Raw genomic sequence first — 14,568 nt, forward strand, 5'->3', positions numbered from 1 at the left:
ATCTTTTTATCTTACACGAGATTCGAACGCTTGAAGCTCAAGACACAACATTTAACTAATTCTTATTTTAAAAATCTAAAAAGTTAATTGATTATATCGATATTGTTGCTAATGCTGGAAAATATGGTTTCGAGTGCGTTAAAACGCATTACCCTCTTATTTAAGGGTTGGGGAGGGGTTATGGGTAAATCTAAACATTATATTAAAAATAGCAGATACGATAAGAGCCTATAATGAGATTAATGTTAATTTATTGAAAATTTTTATTTGAAAGTGATGAATGCATATATGCTTATTAAAATTTCAATAAGAAAGTACGGATTTCCATAGGACCAAGCTCCACAATGAGAGTTGAAGTATTAACAGGACCTCCTCTAATAGGAGAAGAAGGTTGTTTTCCATTGTCACCTTCTACTTTCCATGATAATTTCTTCATCTCTGATTTCACTTGATTTGTTGTTAAGCTCATTTCTTGTACTTCCTTTATCTGAAAAAGTAAATAAATAAACCCAATATAAAGCTCAAATTATGTTAGTTCAAAAATGGTTATATAGAGAGAGGAGTGAAGTCGGAAAATTATTTTAGGACGTCAAAAATGAATTATAAATTATTAGAAGTGAATATTGCAGTTTTACCGCTATTTTAATTTGAATTTCATAAAATTTAAAGGGATTGAAAGGTAGTTTTACTATTTTGTGGGCCAAGGCACCTATTTGCTTTTGTCTATACGCACTTAACGGTGGAGCCAAAAATTTTTGTTGAGAGGTCTAAATTAAATTGTATATTTTTATGATAGTAAAAATATAATTTCATCATTTTAGTAGTCTATATCTTTATATTTTTAAAGGGTTAAATCAAATTTTTATTATTTTTGAGAGCCAAAGAGTAATTTTACTATTACTAATTTAAAATTTTATAAATTGTAAAGGGCTTAAATTAAAATTTTACCATTTTAAGGGGTTGGATCTCGACTAAGCTTCACCACTATACTCCTATACGGGCAGAGAGGCCCTCCCAATATGATAAATTTGCTCCTTCTAACTCTTTTAAAATTTATTAAATTACAAATAAATATAATGGTAAAATTATACTTTACCTCCTCAAAAGTTTATTATTTAATTTTGGCTCCTTTAAATAATATTTTAGCTTGGCCTCGGTGTGTGTGAGAGAGAAAATTTTCAAAAAATTCTAGTGAAGAGTGAGTCCTCAAAGTATTAATATTATACAAATCAAGTCTTTTTGTCAATCTAACCAACTTAGATGTTAAATATTAGCTCAAATTGACATCGAGCATATTTAAAACACATGAAATCAATTGTAAATACATGCATTTACTGCATAGACAACTTAGATATGACATGTTAAAATGAAATCACTCCTAAATTTTATTGGCACTTATCTGTTTTCCTTTTAACACGTCAAATTTTAGCTGCATAGGCGGTAGATACACACGTATTTACAATTTGATCCACATGTTTTAAATATACTCAACGTTAGATTTGAACTAACATTTAATGTCCAAGTTGATGGCTATATTGACAAAATGACTTATTAATACGATATTGATACTTTGAGAACTTAATTAAGATATTTTAAAGTTTAAAAGTAAAATCATAGTTTGTGGATATATGATATAATTAACCCTAAGAGTATATGTACATGTGTGTATATGAAGCTTTACATACCGTTCTTCCATTGAACATCTTCTTTAGCTCAACTTTTGCTAGTTGTGAATATGTAGAATCTTCAGCCTCCTAATAAAAAACATTCACAATAATCACAAGAAATAGCCATATAGTCAATATATTTCTTGTAATTTCACATTTTCTTTAGTAAAAACCCGATTTAAAAAATGTTCGGGTGAAGAATTTTAAAAAATCGGATCGAGATATTCGAGTTACTTACTTCGTATAAATGTGCTAAACGAAGGAGTGCAGTTCCATCACTCAATTCCTGCAAAAACAGAAAAGAAAAAGCTATTTTTAGAGGGAAGAAAAAAGAGCTGTTTTAAGTAGAGAATTACATGTTAAAAAAGGGGTGAAAGTGTCTAATAGGTCCCTCTATTATTGAGATTTTATCAATTTAGTCCTTATACTAATAAATATGTCAATTTAATCCTTGTCCTATTAAAAAGAAAATCAAAAAGCACAAATTTTGATAAAGTTAACATTTTACTATTTAAAATTATAATTTGTTATTCAACAAAGTTAGTATTTTTAAAGTTTTATTATTCTATAAATGAAATCATTTGTTTGGAGTTGAATTGCAAATGAAAAATCAAATATTCTCATTTGATTCTTTTTTATTAGTACAAAGATTAAATTGATCTATTTAATTAACATTATAAAAATCGGACCGATAATCAAACCGATTAGTTTATTGGTTCCTGATCCAATTGTTATAAACTAAAAATTTCAAAAATTCTGAAAAAATTAAAAAATATTTAAATAAATAATAATGTAAATATAAGCATTCATTTTATAAATTATAGCAATAAAATTAAATATTTAAACTAGCTTAAATCTGGTCAAATGGCTTTTTAATTGATTTTTTTTACCCAGTTCAATCGGTTCTGCATCGGCTCACTCCTTTGGTTTTATAGTACCGGTTGAACCACTGATTTCTGGTTCAACTGGTTGATTTAGTTCGATTCTAACAACCATGCATTTAATAATAAAAGATCTAATTTAATTATATCTCTGTAATAGAGAGGCCTATCATGGACTTTCACCTTAAAAAAGAGTTCGAAAAACTGTCACCTGAAGAGTGATTAAAGCAACATTGAGTGGCAAAGTATAGCCTGGATCCATGGCAGTTGCTTTTGTCAAATGGGATGATTTCCAGGTCTCCATGTTCTAAATGATCAATCATTTGTATACACAGTTATGGTTTTTCCTAGACATCTATTTGTGACACATTCAAGTTACAATGTTACCTCATATGTGAAGGCTAAAAGGACCGGCGAGTAAACTTCTTGACCAGTCGTACGACGCCAACGTGCGCCTTCCCCTTTCCGGTCGATACTAACGTAGTAATTCCCTCGAATCTGAGCCAAAGACAGGATATCAAATCATTCAAGTATGGATTTTCATTAGAAACGATATGAACTAGCATTGCAGTTACAGTTAAGAAGTGTACCGTAAGTCCCTCGCATGTGTTGCCTACACATACGCTTTCGTCAAGGGCTTCGCCTACCCCTCGGGAATCGTCGTAGAGCATCCGCCTAAAGCAAAGTGTGTTCAGCAGGTTCACATTGCCATACATGGATATGTGTTGGATACAAATATCGATTACGGGTATTTTAAGAAGCTAAATGTAAAGGAAACCTGTGAAGCATTAGTTCTATTTCTCCGTCTTTAATACTCGATCCTCCTGTGGCACGATCAACCAACACGGATAGTTCCGATTTCTTATCCACAATGTAAATTCCGAGGTTAATCTAGAAAAAAAGTGCTTCAAGACATCAATATGTACCATGAAAACCTATAAATACACATATAACGGTATACGCTACGAACTCTTAAGGACGACGAGTTCTCAAACTCCTCAATGATGTGAAGAATTTTTGGAATCGTAAACTAGAACCGAGAAAATTACCGGATAATAGTTCCCTGCTATAGGTTGAGTAACCGTTAAGTTCCAATCTTCTCTGAAATCTCGAACCTGAAATGGAACTGTGATGTTTTACATTTCGAGTTGGTACTATAATAGCCATAAGACTAAATGCTTAAATTGGAGCTCAACCTTTTAGAGGTTGCTCACATAAGGATCAAACTATTCAAAATGGTCATATAGAGGCCTAACTTTCACAAAAGTGTTAACAAGAAAACAAAACCTTTTAAAATAGTCAAATAAGAGTCAAGTGTTTTCGAACATACTCAAATAAAGGCCAAACCTTTCAAAAGTGCTCATAGAAGGGCTTCTCAAATATCGTATAACAGATTTTAAATTATGTTTTTATTTCTTTATTTTCTTTTCAAGCAATATATATACGAGCTTCTTAAATGTCTTATATCAGGTTTCAAATTATGTCTTTCTTACTTTCTTTTATTTTCAAGCAATATCTAATTCAACTATTATGTATTTTATTCTAAACAGGTTAACATTTTCCTAATTTTACCATAAGTCATTTTACCATAAACTAACTTGAAGTGCGTGAAAAGCCCTTAGTTGAACACTTTTGTAAATGTTAAGTCCTTATATGACAATTTTAAAAGGTTTGACCCTTACGCGAGCAAGTATTGAAAGGTTGAACCCTAATTTGAGCCTAGCCATAATGCAAGTAGAAACATCAATATATAAGAACGGCACAACGTGTCCGAGATCAAAACCGAACCAACATCAAGAAACATTATGATTTGTTGATATCTATACTATGCTAACTTGACATTGAAGCTAACTCAACTTCATGTATCTTCAAAGAGAAGGAATGTTTCAGAAATTACCCGTTTTAGAAAGTCTCTGCCATTCGAATCAGTAAAAAACTCTTTGTTCGTAACCATATTTGCTGTCAGCTGAGTAATAATTTCTTTTCCGACACCATCATCTAAGGGGATCGGACCAATCTTCAAACACACACACACACACACACACACACACACACGTTCACCAGAGCCATTGATAACACAGTTCGAGGAAAAAAGAGAACATATAGGTAATTAAGATTCGACTTCGTTTTAGATTTGCCTTACGGTGAATTCGATTTCAGCATGCTCTTTGTCTTTGTAAAGCCTGGTGACCTGGTAGATCCATTCATTAAATTGTTGGTAAACCTCGTCGACTAGAGGTCCACGAGTGACATTCAATGACACCTGCAGGGGAACAAGGTTTTGATGAGAGGCTTGTTATATGCTCGGAAGATGACAATGTTCAATGAGAGACTTACCGATCGTGAAATAACAGTTGGAGATTCTCCGTCAGGCTGGAATATGTATGCACCAGAAGCCTGTAACATTTAAGCAGGCTCTTACAAGTTACGACCTCGTTGTGATCACACTTATATACGAAATCCAAGTGCTGTGATTGCTTACCTGAAAATCAGAACCACCCGAACTCGAACCATACCATAGGTAACTTTGCTGTAGTGGTACATCTACCTGGTGAAATTGGAAAACAAAGATTAAAACATACCCAAAACTGGGACTTAAATGATCATTGTTTGGAAATTACAAACAACTTACTCCAGTTCGAGAATTATACATCCGTTGGAGTTGGCCGGAACTTGTAGAAAAAGACATCTTGAGATTTCCCTGTCCAATTTCAATTGTCCCTTCTTGTGGCATTGCCGAGACCATTCCAACCGTGCCTCGTCCTACACCGTAAAAGGATCAAACATATCGAATACAAATTTTCCTTCGTATATAAGCTTTGAGACTTCAACAAGGGTCCAGTACCTTTTTTGGTTCCTTTAGAAATGAAGTAAGTATTCCAGCCGAGTGCCGGTATAGATACTTGAAAAAGAAGCCAGTACTTCGGAACCGAATCCGACGACAGTCCCAAGTAAGCCTTTGTGTAGAACTCCCTTACATCTATTGTAACATTATCCAAAGCTATATATTGTGTATCAATGTTATTACCAGAGGAATCTTGGACAACAAGATTCGTGTCGTTAACCTGTAAATGGTTTGAGACAGGACCTAAAAGTTACACCATATACTAAATCAACAAAAACCCGAAAGACATCAAATGTTAGCTAGCTCACTGGTATTCTAACGATATCGGTACGGTTCCATGCAAGAGAATTATATACCACCACCACCTGAAAGTGACCATTTCCGAATGGTGAACGAAAATTAAAAAAAAAAAAAAATCGTAACGGAAACGAAAAATACACAAAAATTACCAAGCTTTTCCCTTGTGGAATGTCCTGTTCTGTTGGTGGACAGTAACTGATGTTGACCAATTGGCACTGTTAGAAATGGTGTCAGACCAACAAGGATATGCACAATATAAGGAGACATTAACAGCTCTTAATGGCTTACTTGGCTAAATATATTTCCCGATTCTTCGCATTTATCTCCGGAATTGTTCTTAGTTAAGCACGAGAGAGCAGAAGATACAACAGTTTCGGCCTGTGAATGCAACAAATTTTTCGATTTTCAATGATAAAACCCGGAAATCTCCTAAAACGGGTTGAAGTATAGAGGAAGTTGGCTGTCAACCTCAGTTACTCCTATCGCAAGGCGTTTTGAGTAGTCATTAGTTGTGTGTTGTTTAGCAGTACCGGTGATGGCATCATGGTGTTGTGCAATACCTAAAGCATCTCCCAAACTAAAAGTATTGGAACCATTGGATCTCCTTCCTACCGAGAATTCGAGTTGTCTCGCTGCCTGTTCTAAGAATACAGAAAAATCAGCTCGATTTTACCATTAACTACAGGTTGTTCAGTTTTTCATCTCGTTAGTTTGATGACATTACCAAATAATATCCACTAAGCTTACGAACAAATCGTTTAAAGGCCGGCCGACTTGTGAAATATCCGGTCCAATAAGCATTTTGACTGTCTGCATAACTGCCATGCATCATCAAACAAGCGTACGTGTATTAGATCAGCCTAAGCAAACTCGAAAACAAATGGTCAAGCAAATGAAGTGCTTACGGGAAATAGTCATCAGTTTTAAGCGGCCACGTTTCATTTGCGGCATTTTTTGCATCGGTATATATGGATGGTGTAGAATACAATGCGTTCACTCTGCCATCCTAAGAAAAGGAAGCACAAATGAATAGTATTGTACACATTGAGGGTAAATTCGAGCTCACAAGCTACAATTTCAAAATAAAATTAGCAATTAAAAATCGATTTCATCGTGTGAAACTACCTTGTTAACATAGTGAATAAATTTGTCCATCTGTCTGAACCATGTTTCAGCATATTGATATTGGAAATCATCTCCCATTGTCCACATTATATGGTTCGTCCTCGTCACGTTGGCCTAATCGGAAAGAACGAAAAATAAAAACTGATAGTCAAGCTCCTAACTTGAGAAACAAGAAACCCGAAAAACGGAACGAACAGTTTACTTGGATCATTGCAGCATTAATGAAGTCGTTAACCCGCTGTTCAACATTGTAATCGAATAGAAGAGGATTGTCCTGCAGGCATAGAAAATAATACACAACAAACACGAACAACGGTCAATACAAAGACCACATAACTCTTTGTTAAACATTGTCGTACCTGGACAGGCGCAGAATCATCATCCACTTCAAAATGGAAACCGGTCGGAGGACTATAATGAATGGGAAAAGCATTCGCGAAAATCTGCAGGGTGACCAACAAGTTAATACAAGAAGTAAAATGTTATAACTACAGGATTTTCGATTCCGAACCTGAGATGAAGAACCGAATGTATTGGACCCTTGCCATATAACCTCGAGAGACTTATCGTTCTTCCGTTGAGCTCTATCTTGATAATCAATCCTTGCAAAATGCATTGAATCAAAGCCAACCTGTAGGAAACAATGTACCAAAATGTGCCATTTATTCAAATTAAACTCAGTTTTGAGTCGGTTAAATTGATTGAATTATGCACCTCAGCACCGAGTAGGTAACTTTGCACAGCAGAATGACCAAAAGGATCGATTTGCCATCCGGCACGAGGAACATTGTTGAATTGCTCCTTTATCGCACGATGGCCTAAAGTCGTTTGATCGATCATGTCTATATAATGTGTTGCAGCTTCATCATGCATACACCAACCACCATTACTGCATATACAATCCCCAATAAGCCAGTTTCTGTATATATGCAATAATCAAACCTTAGAAGACATCAAGTTGCTCGGTAACCAAACATACACGAATTCCAGTCGACCAGCATCCACAAGTTCTTTCACTTGTTCTTGTATTTCTGAACTTTGTTCCGTCCACCATCGTTGGAAAAATGCCTGTATAAATTCATATCGGACTTTATTATTACACGAACATGAACATGACTGGACCCAAGACTAGAAAAATGACCATTTACCATCTCGGCAAACACGAATTTCCTATTCGGATCACGAAGCAATGCATCGACGACCGAATCGAGCACATTCTGTACACAAGCACCCTGCATACACAAATCACTTAAAAAAAACCATCAAACATAACAGAGCTCATTGTCATTAAGTAATATTAACATAAACATGGTGAGAACCGAACCTGAATGCTGTTGTTTGATCCAACATAATACTGATCAATAGTCTTTAACCAGCCAACATCATCATGCGAATGCGGGACCAAATGAACGTTTAGTTTCCCCGGAACAATCCTGGCTCCGGTATCGTACTTCGCGTACACCGTTCCGGCATTAAAACAAACAACAACGACAACAGCAAGAACAACATAAACTGTAAAAATCTCATGTTTTCTCATTGTTATCACTGGTAATAATAATAACCCAGTTTTGTCAATTGTTGTTATTGTTCCATTTATAAACCTTCAACAGACAATACCAAGGACATCATAAATGGCAGTAATAAAAGGACAAACAAACTATGTTCTGGCATGTTGGTGGCTGGCGGGCCGGCCAACGCTCAATATTTGTATTTTTGGGAAGTTTTTTAATGGGGATTAAAGTAAATGGATTTTTTAACTATAAACTGATGCCACACTACACGATATTAATATTAGCGTAAATTACACTCAAAATCATTAAATTAGTAAATTTACGTTTTAGTCACGTAACTTTAAAAAATTATAAACTGTCATTAAATTATTCGAAAATTTTAATTTAAATCATTGAACTATTTAAAAATTTTTATCTCAATAATTGGGTTATTAATTCTTTTTTTTTTAAAAGTTCAACTAGCGAGCTCCAAACGACGATTAAATAATTGATATGATAGATCAATACTCATCGATAAGTAGAAGAATAAATCTTAGATCTAAGTCAATCTGACGATCGGTGTTGGAGATTAGAGAAAAAAATTATTTGAATTTTAATTCGTAGATTCATGATATTCAAAATTGTTTCATGAAAAAAAACTGAACTACAGAAGAGAAGGGGAAGAAGAGCTTTCGATTAGTACAGACAGTGCGAACAGATAAGGTCGTACAATAATAATTTTAATAACCTAATGATTTAAATAAAATTTTTTGAATAATTCAATAATTATTTTATAATTTTTTAAAATTAAGTGACTAAAACGTAAATTTATTAATTATTTAGTGATTTAAGCGTAGTTTAATTTTACTTTTTAACTACAACTGATGATGCCACACAGTACACAATATTTATATTAAATAGCGGATTCCGAGGATAATGGCGTGTCTGTCACTGAAGATCCTGGCCGTTGAATGTTATCATATATGTGAATCCAAGGGTTGGAAATGGAAGAAGACTAAGCACAACAATGAGTAGGGGTGCAAGCATTTGAGCTAGAAGAACCTAAGTATAATCCGTGAATGTTTGAAGGTTAAAATATCTTTAAATCCTTGTAGTCTTTGTAAATTTAAAGTTTAGTCCTTTTACTTTTATTTTTAGAGATTTAGTCTATATATTTTTTAGATTTCAAAATTCAAATCTAATCGTTAACTCCAAATTAAAATTCTTCCTCAAATTCATTACTCACTTTGTGGCAATTTAAAATAATAATAAAGTTGTATTGTAGATGAATTTAATATAAAAATTTTAACGACACTAACAATTGGATTCGTATTTTTATTCTTTTTATAAGATAAAATTATAGTTTAACTGCACAAAAATTTATAATTTAATTCTAACTACCTAAAAAGATTTTTTAAATTTGCTCGTGCGTAAACCCGGTATATGAACACCTCTACCTCAATTAATTTAGTAAACCTAATTAAAAAATTCTATCAAATTTAATGTAGTCGCCATCTTTGAAAGCTTAAACGACAAATGGAGCAACGCCTCTCTCTTGTCAATTTATGTACGTAAGAAACATCGACACCAAGGATAAGATTTAAGGGTCTTATTTAAAAAAAAAAAACCTAAGGGTAAAAAAAGAAAAAACTAAAATTAAATTAAAAATTTTTTTATTTACTTTTTTTCGTTTGAGTGTAACGTCGCGATTTCTAGTTTTTATTTTTTTTAATATAATATCTGAAACTGCTTATAACCTCTTCTCAATATTTAAATAAGAGGATAATACGTTTCAATACCCTCGAATTTATATCCTCTTATACTGGCAAGAATACTTTTACAAATTAAACTAAGAGTCAATCAACAAAATCATTAATATTTTGCTTTTTATGATTATTTTTTATTGCATTATGATTTGGTTTGGAGGTTTAACCAATTGGAAAAGTGTGAGATTTGGATAAGGAATCACTGCATAATCGTGAGATTGTTTGGGTCAAGCAGTCAACGCATGTATCACTCGATTTCTTAATAAGCTTGGTTTGCTTCAGCACTATGATTTCTTAATAATCAAGGGATTGAGGGTTTCTGGAAATTTTGGATTTTAGATTGTTCAGCCTTTGGGGGGATTTTTTTTTCTAAATTTAACATAACATCATTGGTTTCCATATAAAATAACATAACACCCAGAAAAATGTTGATTTCACTGCAAATAAGTTGTATGATAATATAGTAAAATCTGTACTAGAACAATATATATATATATAATATTACTGGAAACATGAATGAGATGCATTTCAATGAAAATAACATATGTTTTTACAAAGGCCTTCAAAAACGAAATAATAACCATCAACATCCATCCTGGTGGTAACCATGAAGAGCTTCCATATCTGCACAACAAATCTAATTATATATATAAAAAGAAAACAATTAAATCTAGCATGTATTGATAACCGCTATGTATCATGAACCATGCAAAATCGAATTATAGCACAACCTGAAAGAAAAACGAATCCAAACAAACATCACTTATTGTCTTCCTCCTTTGGTGCCTTATCCTCATCTTGCTTCTGCTGGGGCTGAAAGGGTAGTAGCATAAACATCAACAGAAAGTAATGAGAAACAATTTTGATATAAAATGCGCACATTGGTGTATCTGTTAGATATCTGATAAGGCCAATGAGGCCTTGGCATTATAGGCAACGGCTGAATAACTGGGACTTTGAGGCCCAGGTTCGACTACCGCATTGTGTAAATCATGTGTGGATATTAGTTTGATTGCACTCTTTAAAGCTTGATAGACAAGAAATATCTTGAGAACCTTATTGTTCAATCTAATGGTAAGGCTATACACAAATGGGGTAGTCCCCACCGACGCTAGTTTGAAGGGGTATGAATACCGAGGAGCAAAGTATTAAATACAACCATGAACCACCATGAACTGCAAAAATAATCCTCCGATCCCTACTATAAATCATTTTAATATTTTATCCTGCTACTAAGTTCAATGAGCTCACCTCAGATTGGCTTTGCATGGAAGCAAGCACCTCCTTAACTGAAGGATCGTTTGGATCTACCCCAGGAAGCTGCACAAGGAATAATTTAGCATTAAACGATCTTTTATTTTCTGAACTCAGAACTTGGGTGTAAGGACGAAAGAAGATAAACAGAAAATGCAGCAGACATACCGATGCAAGGATGGAGGATACAAATGACTGGTCTGCCAATAACTTACTCATGTCTGCCTGACTAGATGAATCTTTTGCACTGTCTTGCACGGATAATTGAAGAGCTGAGAGAATTGGAAATACATAAGATTAAATCAGCATTCATGGCGAAAGGAATTAATACAGACATATCTCAGGTCTGACTTGCATCAACAAGTTTCTGAGATGAAAAACAACTAATTTTGGAGGGTGATTTAACTTGCATAGAAAGCTACAAATAGTATGAACTTGTAACTCGTAATCATTCAAACAACCTAAAGTGACCTGAGGACACGCTTTGGTCATTGTTGACCATCAACTGCAATCAGCAAAATATGCATACAAATAATTTTTTCCTAACACCTTTATGTCTGGTTTTTCTCACAAAGAAAGGAATAGTTGTTACAAATATGCAACGACTCGGTACACTTACCTAATGCCAGCTCTGGATCCTCAGCAGCTGCATCTGACATCTCAGTATCCTGTAAATCCTGGCTAGAGGCAGGCTCATCCATCGACATTGCAAAAGCCTGCTGTAGTAACGTATTGTCATCATCCGGTAACAGACTTGAGGTCAGTTGTATCTCGACATGAAAGAGCAAGGGTCAATCATGTCTTTTTATGGAATAATTGTCCCCCCCGAAGCCACTATCCTATTGAACCAAGTAATAACGAGACACAAAACAATACTACCCTTCTATAAAAACATCCACTCACAAAAAGAACAGCAAAATTAAATGGGAATAAAACCATACTAACCAAAAATTCATTTTTCTTATTATCAGCTTCTGAATCTCCCTCACTAGCACGTTCTGTCATCGTTGCATCCTGTTCTTCCCCACCCTTTTCTTGTTTCGATGACTCTTCTGCCGCCTTTTTAGCAGCAGCTTCTTGCCTGGCTCTCTCCTCTTCCATTGAAACTCTGAGAGCAAGGGCCAGTTCAGGATCAAGGTTGGGATCCACACCGAACTCAAAACCGGAGATGCCACCAGCTGCAGCTGCTGCTGCCGAAGCTGCAAAACCACTTCCACCTTCCCCATCCCCAGTGAAGATGGGTGTACTGCCATGGATACAGTAAATATCCAGCTTCAGCAAAAACATCACAATTACGAGTAATTAGCACGCTGGAAAGACAAAAAATCACCTAAATCACTAACCTTAGAAGTACATCGGAAAGAGCATTAGGACCAGCAGGAATATGAACGATGTGACTAGTATCATTATTGTTAACAGCAGCAAGAAGCGCTTCGAGCTTCTCTGTCTTCCCTTCATCATCTTCACCGAAATTTACAATATCAAGCGTTACACTGTTCTTTTTCAACTTCTTTCCAATCATCTCCAATGTCTTCTTCTCATGTTTGACAGGGCTGCAGGAAAAAAAACCATACCTCATTTTTTACAACCAAAATATTGAAAAAAAAAATTTCTCTGTTAATGTAAAAAATGGCAATAACAAAAAAAAAAAAAAACAAAACAATACAAAAAAACCTTCCAGCAAAGACAATAATCCTTTGCTGCTGCTTTTTATTTTGCCGATGCTTAAGCGCCAATTGAGCCACTTGAATCCCAGCTGCCAAGTTCATTTCACCACCTATTTCTAAGCCTAGATTATGATAAGAAAAAGCTCCAATTTAGCAACTTTTATTACAATACAATGTTAACAAAACTATAATATATATATATATCGGGGAGGGATCCACTTACACACAATTTCATAACTCTTGATACGATTAATATTTTAACAATCCTACTCAAGGGCGAAGCCAGAAAATTAACTTCGGGGGGCCAAAATGCAATTTTACCATTATACTAATTAGTAATTTCATAAATTTCAAAGGGATTAAAAGGCATATTTACCATTTTTGGGGCAGCCAAGGCCACTGCCTGCCCCCCTTTTCTATGCTCCTGATCCTACTGTTTAATTTATCAAAATAATTATACTTGTTATGCATGTAATTTTAAGATCGATATGATAACTCTATTATATCTATCTAGAATATTATCTTTATTAATATATTAATTTACTCAAAATTAGACATGCATGATCTACGGGAATGAAATATAAAATATGAGAATTAGATTGTTAAAATATTAATAGTACAAAGGTGTACAGATCCTCCCTATTTATATATATATATATATATATATTATGGCTAAAGCAAGCTAAGAAACGAACCGTGCATGCAAGCTAAGATTTTGCCAAGATCACTTGTGGGAGTGACCAAAACACGAACACCTTTGCCTGCCATTGTTAAAACTCCCACTGTATTCTCTGGATTAGACTGTTAAAAACCCTCTAATTCAATAAAAGCTCAAACCTTTTTTTTCTTCCATAATCAACTAAAACCCTAAATTTCACATGCAATAAACAAATCAACATACATTTTTTTAGCAAAATTCAAATTGATTCCTTTTTTTTTTTAAATCCGGTCTACCTGAGTTTTAGCTCCACAAATAAGGTTAACAGCATCGGCCTGAGCCTGAAATCGAGAAGGACCGTAATCACCATTCCGCATCCACTCCGAATTATCAATACAGATCATCGTTGCCTGCGAATGCACAAAAATTAAGAATTTAAGATAAAGAAAAGCAATTTTAATCGAAAGAAAAATTGGAAGAATTGGAATTTGGGAAGAGAAATGGAAATTGGGATTTTAGGGGGTTTACCTCGAGCACCATGGTGAAAATGGAGGAGGGATCGAGAGAGAAAGAGAAAAATTTTGGGTTTACAAGTTTGGTACTTTACTTGAATTGAAGGAGATGGATGATTAGAAAACGACAAAGTATTGATCTGAATGAACAATTGCTGTTTGTATATATATATATATATATATAGGCTACGAGAAGGTAGAGTATAGAAGAGGTAAGCTTACAATGAAGCATTGACACGAGTAATGTAAGCAATTCCTAAAGAAAATTGAGACGAGTCAGGAATTCAGATTTAGATCATTTTCAGTTTGAGGTTAAATTCTTTCTGAAATGGTTTAGGTTTTTAACTAATTAAGATTTTAATTCTTGAACGGAGTCTTTTCGAATTTAAATCGGTTTAACATG

General features: G+C 34.2%; 2 protein-coding genes across 6 annotated transcripts; both read right to left on the reverse strand.

Moving 5' to 3' along the window:
- Positions 1-239: 239 nt before the first annotated feature.
- Positions 240-8,502, reverse strand: LOC108481262 (alpha-mannosidase). Its single transcript, XM_017784422.2, has 28 exons — positions 8,143-8,502; positions 7,967-8,050; positions 7,798-7,886; positions 7,533-7,707; positions 7,330-7,449; positions 7,178-7,261; positions 7,021-7,092; positions 6,819-6,932; positions 6,599-6,699; positions 6,418-6,511; positions 6,162-6,329; positions 5,982-6,071; positions 5,843-5,908; positions 5,702-5,758; positions 5,394-5,613; positions 5,181-5,311; positions 5,031-5,096; positions 4,886-4,945; positions 4,692-4,811; positions 4,446-4,565; positions 3,598-3,663; positions 3,327-3,439; positions 3,139-3,223; positions 2,936-3,046; positions 2,760-2,855; positions 1,906-1,953; positions 1,686-1,754; positions 240-487 (listed from the first exon to the last, which is right to left on the reverse strand). The coding sequence occupies exons 1-28, from the start codon at positions 8,353-8,355 to the stop codon at positions 296-298; spliced, it is 3,024 nt and encodes a 1,007-aa protein (XP_017639911.1). The 5' UTR covers positions 8,356-8,502; the 3' UTR covers positions 240-295.
- Positions 8,503-10,506: 2,004 nt separating this feature from the next.
- On the reverse strand, positions 10,507-14,519 carry LOC108465495 (26S proteasome non-ATPase regulatory subunit 4 homolog). Of its 5 annotated transcripts, none has more exons than XM_017765856.2 (11): positions 14,182-14,519; positions 13,950-14,063; positions 13,691-13,796; positions 13,003-13,117; positions 12,672-12,881; positions 12,274-12,574; positions 11,948-12,047; positions 11,497-11,600; positions 11,326-11,394; positions 10,806-10,887; positions 10,507-10,698 (listed from the first exon to the last, which is right to left on the reverse strand). In XM_017765856.2, the coding sequence occupies exons 1-10, from the start codon at positions 14,191-14,193 to the stop codon at positions 10,834-10,836; spliced, it is 1,185 nt and encodes a 394-aa protein (XP_017621345.2). In that variant the 5' UTR covers positions 14,194-14,519; the 3' UTR covers positions 10,507-10,698; positions 10,806-10,833. The 5 variants fall into 5 exon arrangements, with proteins under 5 accessions (XP_017621345.2, XP_052879261.1, XP_017621415.2 ...); XM_053023301.1 differs by having other exon boundaries at positions 10,507-10,711; positions 11,948-12,098; positions 14,182-14,496; XM_017765926.2 differs by having other exon boundaries at positions 10,507-10,711; positions 14,182-14,495.
- Positions 14,520-14,568: the final 49 nt, after the last annotated feature.

The sequence above is a fragment of the Gossypium arboreum genome, chromosome 2 (assembly GCF_025698485.1).
Source record: "Gossypium arboreum isolate Shixiya-1 chromosome 2, ASM2569848v2, whole genome shotgun sequence".
In the NCBI taxonomy this organism is placed as follows: domain Eukaryota; kingdom Viridiplantae; phylum Streptophyta; class Magnoliopsida; order Malvales; family Malvaceae; genus Gossypium; species Gossypium arboreum.